Source organism: Podarcis tiliguerta (assembly GCF_965153285.1).
Source record: "Podarcis tiliguerta genome assembly, chromosome: 16".
NCBI lineage: Eukaryota > Metazoa > Chordata > Lepidosauria > Squamata > Lacertidae > Podarcis > Podarcis tiliguerta.
In genome coordinates, this window is record NC_139549.1 from 22,832,133 (window position 1) to 22,844,840 (window position 12,708).

The following is a 12,708-nucleotide window of genomic DNA, read 5'->3' on the forward strand; positions in this document are numbered from 1 at the left end:
TCGAAAGCACCTCCGGGTGCAAGCAGATAAATAGGGACTGCTTACCAGCGGGAAGGTAAACAGCGTTCCGTGTGCTGCGCTGGCTCGCCAGATGCAGCTTGTCACGCTGGCCACGTGACCTGGAAGTGTCTGCTGACAGCGCTGGCTGCCTGCCTATAGAGTGAGATGAGCGCACAACCCTAGAGTCTGTCAAGACTGGCCCGTACGGGCAGGGGTACCTTTACCTTTACCTTTTTTAAGGAGTCTCAAAGTGGCTAACAATCTCCTTTCGCTTCCTCCTCCACAACAAACACTCTGTGAGGTAAGTGAGACTGAGAGACTTCAGAGAAGTGTGACTAGCCCAAGGTCACCTAGCAGCTGCATAGGGAGGAGCGGGGAAGTGAACCCGGTTCACCAGATTATGAGTCTACCACTCTTAACCACTATACCATGCTGGCTCTCTAAGATGTGGTGGGGGATAGGACAGGACACCAAACCTAAAGAAAGGACTGTGAGCAGTGCAGGTGCTTCCATGAGGAACCCCAGTTTGGACCTTCCAACTTCAGTTGGAGTATAGTTCCAGGTGACTTGCTTGAGTACAGTGGTACCTCGGGTTACATATGCTTCAGGTTACATACGCTTCAAGTTACAGACTCCGCTAACCCAGAAATAGTACCTCGGGTTAAGAACTTTGCTTCAGGATGAGAACAAAAATCGTGCGGTGGCAGTGCGGCAGCAGCAGGAGGCCCCATTAGCTAAAGTGGTGCTTCAAGTTAAGAACAGTTTCAGGTTAAGAACGGACCTCCGGAACAAATTAAGTACTTAACCCGAGGTACCACTGTATTTGCTTTCTAAATACTCTCTCTTTCTGTGAGATGCATGTGGTATTGTAAAGTGTTAGTCTGACTAGTTTGAGAACTAGTATTTGACTACATCCCTTTTGGATTATTTTTTTACCACTCTAATGGTTTCTGTAATACAGTATGTATTAGGAAAGCATTTATTGTCTTGTGAAAAGCTTTTATTGATTGCTTTGGGTTTTTTATTTACAGAGATATTAAGCCAGAGAATATTCTTATTGACCGAACAGGACACATCAAGCTGGTGGACTTTGGGTCTGCCGCCAAACTGACGGTGGATAAAAAGGTAATAAAGATCTAGAATGGATGGGGAAAGTAAAAATCTCAGCTTTTTATTTATGGCTGCGGGTGCCTATTGTAGTTGTCCCTAATTTAATACAGATTATTAGCAATGAGGCAAGAGTGTACTGTTTCTTTAAAAGAAATGTAAGCAATGCTAGCACAGGTGAAAGTATTTAATTCGCCGAATTGCTTATGTCTAGCCTTACTGTTCTTTGAGTGTGTGCGTAGTTCCTCTGTATCTGGATCTTTTGGCATCGCAGAATCACAGCAGGGAGCTGGGTGCTTGGTTGGTAAGGAAAACACTAGCAACCTTTTGAAGAATGACAACTTTTGGGAGGGGCACACAAAAACCTTGGGCAGCTCACAGGGCATGGGTCAGCCATCCCTTCTATATGGATAACTGTGTGGCAGACGCCAAAAGTAATTATTAATAATGCCCCAGTGCAGATTGTCTCTGAAGGCATATTCAGGAAACTGCATGCTCTTGAAATTCCTTCCCTATGAGTTCTGAGTGTTTTACATATTCATTATTAGTATGGATTTCTGCTTAAGTTGATGTGTTTTTCTCAAATCGCTGTACTTCCAAAGAGAGAGCTGTGTCTCTCAGTTAAAAAAACTGAAGTAGTGGATAGCACTGAAAAACAGCTAGAGTGTACCCTGGTTCTTGAGTTTAATGATGTTCCTGCTAATTTGGGAAGAAACTGAAATGGGTAATTAAGTAGCTGAGGTCTGGTGGATGGTGAGTAATGGTCTTTTTGATTACAGTTAGAACTGTTTGTCTCTTGTGATGCTAACAAGTGCTTCTTGATTAAACTAATTCAACGGATGTGATTCGATATAGAAATGAATATTGGCTAATTACTCATCTTGTTACATTTGCCAGTCCTGGCCTCGGATATATAATATTATTACATTCTTTTGTCAATTTTTCGTTTAAAAGCCACTTGGAAATGTGTGCTGCTTAAACTAACAGCATTTATTAATGCATATTTAATCTAAAAGAACAGTGGTCTTCAGACTGTGTTTCCAGGAATGTCAAATGAGCTTCTTTTAAAGGAAATAATATTTCCCTTCCATCTAGGAGAGTGTGTGGTGTGTTCTTACACGCAACTCAAGTAGGCTGAGTGAGGCCAGTGTTCTTGAGTCATTGTACTTGTTGGTTTAAGCAAAAATAATTACATGTCCCAGAATCCTTTGTAACACACAGGCCCAGTGTGCATGGGTTCCTTGTTAAAGGAGTTGATGTGGAAAGAGTTACAATAGTGGAAAATCTGTAAACAATTGATACCCAACATAGTGCGAAATAAATGGTTCCATTAGCGCAAGGCTTTATGCTTGTGCGGGGGGACGCGGGTGGCGCTGTGGGTAAAAGCCTCAGTGCCTAGGGCTTGCCGATTGAAAGGTCGGCGGTTCGAATCCCCGCGGCGGGGTGCGCTCCCGTTGCTCTGTCCCAGCGCCTGCCAACCTAGCAGTTCGAAAGCACCTCTGGGTGCAAGTAGATAAATAGGGACCGCTTACCAGCGGGAAGGTAAACGGTGTTTCCGTGTGCTGTGCCGGCTCGCCAGATGCGGCTTTGTCACGCTGGCCACGTGACCCAGAAGTGTCTCCGGACAGCGCTGGCCCCCGGCCTCTTGAGTGAGATGGGCGCACAACCCTAGAGTCTGTCAAGACTGGCCCGTACGGGCAGGGGTACCTTTACCTTTACCTTTATGCTTGTGCAACCTTGTCTTTCCTCTCCTTCCCTATGTGCTTCTGAGATATGTCCGGGGAAGGGTACCCCCAATCCTTCAGAGCAGACTTGGGGAGCAGAAGGGCAGAAGTTCTGTTGCCCAAGCATGAATCCTTGCACTAACAGAACTCTAAGTGCAATCACAATACTGTACGAATGGGACATGTAACAAAATCTTGCAATGCATTCTTACTGTAATGCACTCTGTGTGGGGAAAGCAGTCTGGAAACATCAACTGGGGCAAAATGGAAGAGCAAGGACACTTGGCAGGAGACAGATGCCCTAACCATACGACATCCGATATGCTGATTGCCTATCTGCTTTAGGGTCCAATTTAAGGTGCTGTACAGTGGTACCTCGGGTTACATACGCTTCAAGTTACAGACTCCGCTAACCCAGAAATAGTACCTCAGGTTAAGAACTTTGCTTCAGGATGAGAACAGAAATCGTGCTCCGGCAACGGGAGGCCCCATTAGCTAAAGTGGTGCTTCAGGTTAATAACAGTTTCAGGTTAAGAACGGACCTCCGGAACGAATTAAGTACGTAACCAGAGGTACTACTGTATTGGCCTTTGAATTATGGTGCTGGAGGAGACTCTTGAGCAGGGGTTGGCAAGGTTTACCTCGCCTGGGTCGGTTCACTCTAGCAGAGATCCCTCCATTGGCTGGATTGTGTGTGTTTGTGAGCGTGCACGCCCGCAATTTCCAGTGTCTGCATCTGCGCAGACGTGATTTCTGGTGCTGCGGAAGTGAGTCCCTGTGCTGCGCTGTGTCGGTTTAGCGCAGTGCGTGGGGACTTGCCGAGTGGGCGGTTCAGTTCGGGGGCGGCTCATGGGCCAGTTAAATGACCCCCACTTGTGGCCCATGGGCCTTAGGTTGCCGCCCCCTGCTCTTGAGAGTCCCATGGACTGCAAGAAGATTAAACTTATCCATTCAGCCCTGAGTGCTCACTGGAAGGACAGATCCTGAAGCTGAGGCTCCAATGCTTTGGCCACGTCAGGAGAAGAGAAGACTCCCTGGAAAAGACCCTGATGTTGGGAAAGATGGAGGGCACAAGGAGAAGGGGACGACAGAGGACGAGATGGTTGGACAGTGTTCTCAAAGCTACCAGCATGTGTTTGACCAAACTACGGGAGGCAGTGGAGGACAGGAGTGCCTGGTGTGCTCTGGTCCATGGGGTAACAAAGAGTCGGGCACAACTAAACGACTAAACAGCAACAACATTGGCCTTTAAAGCCCTAAACAGTTTGGGCCAAAGGCATCTAAAGAACTGTTGTCCTTTAGGAAAACCCTAGAGTGTATGCTTTTGTTACAGTTTTTAATTGTTTTGTCAGTCTTGCCATTTTCTTCTTGCATATTATTTCTTTGTTGTAGTCTTCCTTGGGAAAGGTAGGCTAGCGAGCCATTCAATAATAAATAAAGAATAGTGGATGTGCTCCTATTCTTAGCTTCAGGCATATTGGAGTAAGGAACCTTGTAGTGCTGTTCAGACTCTTAGGATTGGGAAAAGCATTAAAAAATATCTCACTCTCCCCAACCTCCGTCTGCTACAGGGTTGCCACCTCCAAACCAGGGCTGCTTTTGGAGGAAGGGTGTGATATGCAATAATATTTTTTTTTAAATGTATTTTGTAGCTATATAGCAAGTAGTAGGGGACACAGTTCAGGAGATAGAAGAAGCATCCTCCCCCATCCTTGCTTCTAGAAGCTTGTTCATATCAATTGGTAGACTCAAGTGCTTCAGTTTCTGTAGGCTCCCAGGCAGTTTATGTGAGTGCTAAAATGTATTTTTCACTTAATTCATAAGCCTGTGTGCCTACTTGGAGGATGCCTTGAATCCTCTATTACGTAGAAGCCACTGCTTATTTCGGGCGGGATAGGCATCTAGCAACCTAAGCTTATTGAAGGGAATGGTAGCATGGCAATTTCCACACATTGGAAAGGAGAGATGCAGCTAAATTTGAATGAATGAGATGAGCTGCCATTTCTTCTGCTGTTAGCTAAAGGCATTTAGTTGGTTAAAGGCATTTTTGAGTGGACGAAGTTCTTGTTTCCTATTACAAACCTCTTCTGATACATTGGGCGCTATGTGAAGTGACAAAGAGGAAATTATGGTTAGCATTAACCATGACTAAAGTTGGTGCTGACAAAAGCATTAACTGCGGATAATTCATGCGAGGCATTTTTGCTGTTGAGGCAAATGCCTGGGAGGAAGGAATGTGTGATATCACAATCTTTTCAAAATCTGTTATCCATGGTAAAAAGATTTGGCTTTGTTATGACTCAAAAGACTTGAAATACAGACTCCTCCCATGTAACACACATTTCCATTTTCCTCCTTGGTTCATCATGTTAATGTTGTATTAAGCATGCAATCCATTATTTTCTTGTTCTGGGTTGTACACAGAAAATGTTATCTTAAATTACTTTCATAAGTAGTGTGATGAATTCTTGGTTTCCAGAGTACTGTATATTAACAATAGAATAAGCTATAACTGCACCCATTGTGTTCTACTTTCCAGGTGGATGCTAAACTGCCAGTTGGCACCCCAGATTATATGGCTCCAGAGATGCTAACAGTTCTGAATAGCAATGGCAAGGGTTCATATGGATCAGAATGTGACTGGTGGTCTCTAGGGGTGGTTGCTTATGAAATGATGTATGGAAAATCACCATTTACGGAAGGAACCTCAAGCAAAACCTTCAATAACATAATGAACTTTCAGGTACGAACAACGTTCTCAGTACATGTGAAGGTGGAATTTGCCAGAACAAAACTGCTCCAAGCGTTTGTCTGTATGGTCCTGCGTCCTGCATAGCTTTTGCTAGTTATTTCCTGCTGTACTAGTGCTTTGGGCATTATTGACAGATGTATTATTAGCTACAGGAACTTTGTGAAATTAGTGCTGATTAGCCAATACTAAAATTTCGTTCAATCCTACATTTAATTCTACCTAGAACTGTGTGCATTTTGCATGATTAAAAGCAAGATACTCTCTGCCATTGACCCAAATTCTGTGGCAAATAAGTGAGTATCTATGATGGGTATTTATGCATTTCTCATCATTTATCTTGCATTATTTAGTCTGCTTCTGTTAGTCTTGGGAAGGGGCAGTAAAGCCCCATCCAGAGTCACTGGCAAAGTCTCCATCATCAGGAATTGTCAACATGCTTTCAGACATTGCTTTGCATGGCGCAGGAACAGGGAACCTGCAGCCCTCCAGATATGGGACTACATTTCCCATCACCCCTGACCACTGACTATTAAATCTATGACTGATGGAAGTTGGGACTTCAGCAACATCTGGAGACCCACAGATTCCCCATCCTTGGCATAAGAGCTAGAAACTTTCATTACTAAAAAGTGAAATCTGATGTTCTGTATGCTGCACCTAATAAGAATAGCTAATATAGCAGCAACAACAACATCACCATCAGCTAATAATAATATTTTTTGCTTTCCTGTGCTTTTGTGAAGTTGCTGCATGTGCATATCCCTTTCATTAACTACTTTTTTGGGGATGTTTTGAAGGATACTGAAACCCTTTGGCTGGGGTCCAAAGAACTGTGCTGCTCATCTCATGTACCTGAAAGGACTCTGGGCTGTCGTCTCTCCAAACAGCTGCCTCCTTCTTTTGTTTTCAGGTGTGGAGGAAGTTTCAAAAGCAGTTTGCAGTATAGCTTAATGGGATGTTGTGTTAAAATAAATACAAATCCACATGGCCCACTTCCGGGTATGCAAGCTTTTTGGCTTGGCGAAAGTAGTTCTTTGGATCCCAGCTCTCAGCATTTGGTTTCTTTACTACTGAGTAAGATTTATTTTTGCTTTCAACTTCAGAGGTTCCTGAAGTTCCCTGAGGATGTGAAAGTCAGCAAAGAATTCCTTGATCTAGTGCAGAGCTTACTGTGTGGGCAGAAAGAGAGACTAGATTATGAAAGCCTCTGCTGTCATCCATTCTTTTCTACAGTTGACTGGAGTTGCATCCGTAACTGTGAGTAACATGTTCCTGATGAAATTTAGGGCCTTGGTTGGTGGCTAATTCCCAGGGCACACTCCAAAGGAACATTATGCAGCAACTTTCTGGGGTGTTCCCTTCGTTCACTTCCATCATGTATGCCACCATGAGTACTATCATGGCAGAGAGAGCGTATGAATGGGATAAAGAGAGACAATAATTTACAAAGGGAATTTTGTTGATGTTTGCACTGAACTGCCACAAATGTCGTTGTACAAAATGAGATGCAGGGGAAATGATTTGCTTTGCTATGTGCTTGAAATGTTCTACACTTATTTGAGATACTCGGTAAGGATGCAAGTAGTGGGTGAAATTTTGTCAAGTGGTGCATTGAGAAGGCTTCTTGGACCTCCCTAAATGCTATTAAGACAAAGACACACAAGACTTCCTTTACGTATTTAAACTTGGCTAGCAAATTAAGTCAAGTCCTTGGCTTACAAATACTTCCATGAATGCATCTGCCAACACATGTACCTTATCGCTGTTAATTAAGATCAAGATCTGAAGTGCTGATCTGGATTCTGTTGCTGACCTGGGGTTCACCTGATGAGTAAAAGGTGCAGGACCTTTTTATCTGTGACATCATGAAATGCCTTCCCCCAAGGAAACATGCCTGACCATCTCCCCCTCCCCCCCTTTTTTTGCTGCTTTCTCAAAATATGGCTCTTCATAGGGACTTATGCAGATGACTACTGGAATCATCTTCTGTTTCTTTTAATAGGTTTTCTTTCCCTCTTTTAAATCCTGCTGACTTTCTGTTTCTTCCTGTTAGGTGTTTGGTTGAGGGTGTTTAATGCTGTTTTGTGTATGATTTTATAGTTTAAGCTGCTTTAAGTCATTTCCATAAGAAAAGTGGGAGAAGTCATTTGTTGCTTAAAATGACCTCCCCCCAGCTTTCATGAATCTTATTTTCTTGTTCACCCGGAGAAGATTATTATTAATCACGGGTGACCAATGAATAGGTCTTTACAAGCCAGAATGAAGATACTTTATTTTTGAGAGTATAGAGGGTAGGGAGGCCCAACTGCTGCCCTGCGGACAACGAGCACCCAAGCTGATTTCTTCCAGTCAACAGTAGTCATTGCAATGGAACAGAGTTTGTGAGCGTGTGTTTAAAGCACTGTTGGGGGACCTGTGGCCCTCGGGCTGTTGTTGGACTCTGTGGCGATCACACAGGGTCCCCAGACGTTTAACGGTCTATTGATCCCTGTGCCACCACTGGGCTCGCTTCACCGCTGCCACCAACCCGTTACTCTCGGGTAAAACACTGAGTCCAGACAGTTGTTAAAAGTGAACCAAATAAACAAGTTTATTTTATAAACATTAACAAGTTTATGGTTTCTCAGATAATATTCCTGTCATTATCTTAACTTTAGTTTCTTTACCGGCCTATACCTTCCTAATACCTTCTGACTGATTATCTCAACTGTTTGACTGACTCCTCTTAACAAATTCTCTCACTCTCTGTCATCAGACTAGCCCAACCCACAGACCTATCCTCTCTGTCTCTTCTAACTCCAGACTGACTTCTCAACCACTCTAACTCTCCCTTCTAACTCCTCCCCTTGGGTTCCCATTGGTTAGTCATTTTACAATTAGTTAACCCTTTCCCTATGAACCCAGTATGATGTCACACACCTAGGAGGGCAAACGCCACATACTCCAATTCCCATCAACCCCAGTCAGCATGGCCACTGATCAGGGATGATGTGAGTTGTACAGTGACGACATTTGGAGGGCCACAGTTTCACTAACACTGGTGGAAATGGAAAGTGCATTGGGACCATGAATGGAAGAGCCATATACTCTTAATTTCCCTCTATACACTGCCAGCTTCCTTGTATTACATGGACAACTCATCCCTTGCAGTTCATGAAGTAGCCTCGAGTTGCCAGGTCCACAAATGCTTGTGGGCCTTTCTGTTTGAAATGGTTGTCAATTGGGCTAGGGTTGGTAGCTTGAACACCAATGCCATATTTTTAGTCTTGTGGATAAAAAAAACCAGAAAATATTTCAATGCTAAACAATCACTGCATTATTTTTAGATGATGTCACAGTTTGACTTGTTCGTCACTGTCCTAAAGTTATTTTGCCACCCCTCCCTTTGCTTTTTGTTGCACTTTTGTTCTGAGACTTCCTTGGTGTTCTTTTTAATTCTGCCAGCGTTGTTGCATTTGAAGTGTTAGCCATATCAATTTTTTGAGGAAGGTCAGGGTAAAAATCTTAAACAGATAAATAAGCAAGAGAATCCAAGACCTTGAAAGGGATGTCTTGTATTCTCGTTTTTCAAATAATTCATTCATTTATCAACCATTTAATGTTTTAAGGCCCTTTGAAAGTGTCTCAGATGAATCCATCTACTGAAGAGAAATGGGAAGGAGCATTCATTTCTCAAGGAGAGAATCTAATTAACCTAAGTGCAAATGACCTCTCCCTTGAGCAAACAGTTGTTTGCTGTTTTTCTGTTATGTTTATCTCCTGCTTTCTCAGAGGAGATTCCTTCTCAGCTGTGATGCACGATAACATCTAAAATGTTGTCCCATGCTGCCTCCACAGTGCCTTCAAGTGCAAGCTCCAGGGGTCAGAGTTCTGATTCTAGCACCCATCCATCATTATATCTTGCCCTTGCCAGTTTCTCTTAGCCTGTTTGCATCCCTGGTTAAGCAGAAGGTTTCCTTGCTTCCAAGAGTAGATGAAATTGCCATGAAGTGACTTAAGTCTTGCCAGGAAAGGAGGATCTGCAACCCAGGCCTCAGGTGGAATACTGGGATTTTGATTTGATTTATTATATTTCTATGCTGCTTTTCATTCACGTGAATTGCAAATTGGCTTACAAATGATGAATAACAATAATGCAATAGAACTTCGCAAGTACAACATGTCATGGAATTCTACACAATATTGATCCAGAGCAGATTCCAACATATAGTTAGCAGAGTAAAAACTTAAACACGTTGCAGGATTCCGAAAAAATAGTCCAAAAGCAATTAAGATTTCATCCAGCAGAGCTTTACTGCTACTGAAGGCAAATGGGCATAATGGTCACAAATCCAATACATTCAGGATTGGCACTGTGCATAAGAAATCCAGTTGCAGCAGACTTAACTTAAACTTACAATAACTTATAATAAGCCTAAACCTTAACACTAAGCATACTATGTACAGAACACCACACCAGAAGGAGAGAGAGAGAGAGAAGAGTGAATCCCAGGCTCCTTCTGGCCTCTTATTATAGCCAGCATGACCTTGACACAGAAGAGATAACAGAACCAGTTTAAGCCAGCTGTACTCAGCTTCTCTGAAGGAATAACCCAAACATTAGGAACGTTCTGCTTGTTTCTTTCATGCAGAGAAGCTTCCAGAACCCTTTTGAATTAAGTAGAATAGGAAAGATCTCTACACATCAGATCAATACTTTCTACACTAAGAAATGCAAACTGACACAACATAAATCATAGAATATTTAACAAATCACCAGTAAGTGACTGTGCTATTAGCTATTCTTATTAGGTGCAACTGTTTGTCAGTGACTGTGGGAACCAAATCTGAATCCACACTTCTTTCCACAGTGGGGACATAGGTTTTCGAGTGGGAGTTGATCAACTCCATCTCCTCACCTCACACATACACATACAGTGGTACCTCAGGTTACAGACGCTTCAGGTTACAGACTCCACTAACCCAGAAATAGTACCTCAGGTTAAGAACTTTGCTTCAGGATGAGAACAGAAATTGCGTGGTGGTGGTGCAGCGGCAGGCCCCATTAGCTAAAGTGGTACCTCAGGTTAAGAACAGTTTCAGGTTCAGAACGGACCTCCAGAACGAATTAAGTTCTTAACCCAAGGTACCACTGTAATGCCTTTGGCAGCAGCTCTGTTCTAAAGGCTCCTACCGCTGGAAGGTGGGGCAAGGAAGGCGGGGAAAGCCATTGTCTGGTCAGCACAAAGTCTCTCCCACCTCACAGTTCTTCCTTTGGAAACAGCTCCCTGATTTGCTTTGCAACTTCAAGGGACTTCTGTTGGACTGGATTCAGAAACCAGGGAAAGGGGAACAGCTGTGCAAGTTTAGGACAGTAGCCAAATATTTCAAGCAGTTATGCCTTGATAACAGGGCTGGGGAATTGTGGCCTTCCAGAAGTTGGACTGGACTCCCATCAACCCAGTGTGGTGTAGTGGTTAAAACCAGTAGACTCGTAATCTGGTGAACCGTGTTCTCATCTCCGCTCCTCCACATGCAGCTGCTGGGTGACCTTGGGCCAGTCACACTTCTCTGAAGTCTCTCAGCCCCACTCACCTCACAGAGTGTTTGTTGTGGGGGAGGAAGGGAAAGGAGAATGTTAGCCGCTTTGAGACTCCTTCGGGTAGTGATAAAGCGGGATATCAAATCCAAACTCCTCTTCTTCTTCTTCAACCCTAGCCAGTATGCTCAATGCCCAGGGTTAATAGAGTCCAGCAACATCTGGAGGGCTACAGGTTCCCCATCCTTGCTTTATAAAAATCAGTCTCTAGGTTGTCCTGGGAGATCAGGTGCTTGTGTCTTTGGAAGATAAGTCAGCAGTGTGTCAGGTGCTTAGCCTTGAGGGTGGGCAAGAGCCTTTGAGACAAACGGGTTGGCAGGAGGCCAATCACCAGGCAACATGGTGTGAGAACTCAGTGGTTCCCACAATGACAGATTGCTCATACTGAAATAAGTCAGTACGTCTGAGAGTCTTTATGCCAGTTAGTGACACCAGATTGGCTCTCTAGTGTCCTTTGACTTCCCAGACTAGGTGCACTGTGGCTGTGATGTGCACCTTCAGGCTGGAATTGCCTGCAGTTCTGACGTTTGACCAAAACCCAGAGCTATAACAGAGAGACAGTGCTTGATCCACAGGGGGTCGATGCTCAAGTTCTCAGGCAGCTGAATAATGAAGACTAGCAAGGGGATAAGGAAGCTGGTTGCCTTCAGGCAGCAGAAGGAATTCAAGGCTCATTCTACTGGCAGGCACTTAAGGGGGCTGCTGAACTCAACATGTTTTCAAAGATACAAGTAGAATAAATTTTACAGGACAGGGAAAATCTTTGTAGAAAGGAAATTCTTTAACCAACTTTCAGAAGTTGATTGTGTCCAGGCACCAGAAAAAAGACATTCTGATGTACAGTCATACCTCGGGTTGAATGTGCTTCGGGATGAGCGTGTTCAAGTTGTGCTCCGCAGCAACCTGGAAGTAACGGAGTGCATTACTTCCGGGTTTCGCCATTTGCGCATGCACAGACGCTCAAAATGACGTCATGCGCAGAAGTGGCTCAAAGCGACGCGTGCGCAGATGTGCCGTCGCTGGTTATGTCTGCTTCTAGATGCGAACGGGGCTCTGGAACGGATTCCGTTTGCATCTAGAGGTACCACTGTATTTTCTTAATACAGAGCTGCTAAAAACTGCACCTGCTATTTCCTTAGGTCATAGACTATTTCAACTCGAGTGCAGATTAATATTGCTTTTTGGTTAGCAGCGCCAAGATTGTTTCCCAATCTTTAACCATGGTTAAGAAATTACAGAACATTCCACAGGCTTGTTCCCTCCTTTCTTCCATTGTTAGCATTAAACTACAGGGTATTTTTCCGTTGGCTACCAACTTTAAATCTGGGTAAGAAGGTAGTCGTGGATTGGGCATTGCCTTGTTCCAGGCATTTTTACACCACGGTTAAGGCTGAAAACTGAGGGAGCACATAAGCCCATAGGTTAAGAGGTCAGGAAGCAGGTAGTCTGCAATGGGCCTTTTGCATTTCAAAAGAATCCAAAGATACGTTCATCATTTTATCCTTGTTTCATCAACTAACAGTGGAGGAAAATTTATGCAAGATTGA

At 43.8% G+C, this 12,708-nt stretch overlaps 1 protein-coding gene across 11 annotated transcripts in view; it reads left to right on the forward strand.

Annotated features, from left to right (window-relative positions):
* Window positions 1-12,708, forward strand: part of CIT (citron rho-interacting serine/threonine kinase) — a 111,273-nt gene that overhangs the window by 8,817 nt on the left and 89,748 nt on the right. For all 11 annotated transcript variants that reach the window (XM_083417524.1, XM_083417527.1, XM_083417525.1 and 8 more), the window contains exons 7-9: window positions 1,032-1,125; window positions 5,371-5,574; window positions 6,687-6,840. In XM_083417524.1, coding sequence (XP_083273650.1) covers window positions 1,032-1,125; window positions 5,371-5,574; window positions 6,687-6,840 — 452 coding nt within the window. The remainder of the gene's footprint in view (window positions 1-1,031; window positions 1,126-5,370; window positions 5,575-6,686; window positions 6,841-12,708) is intronic.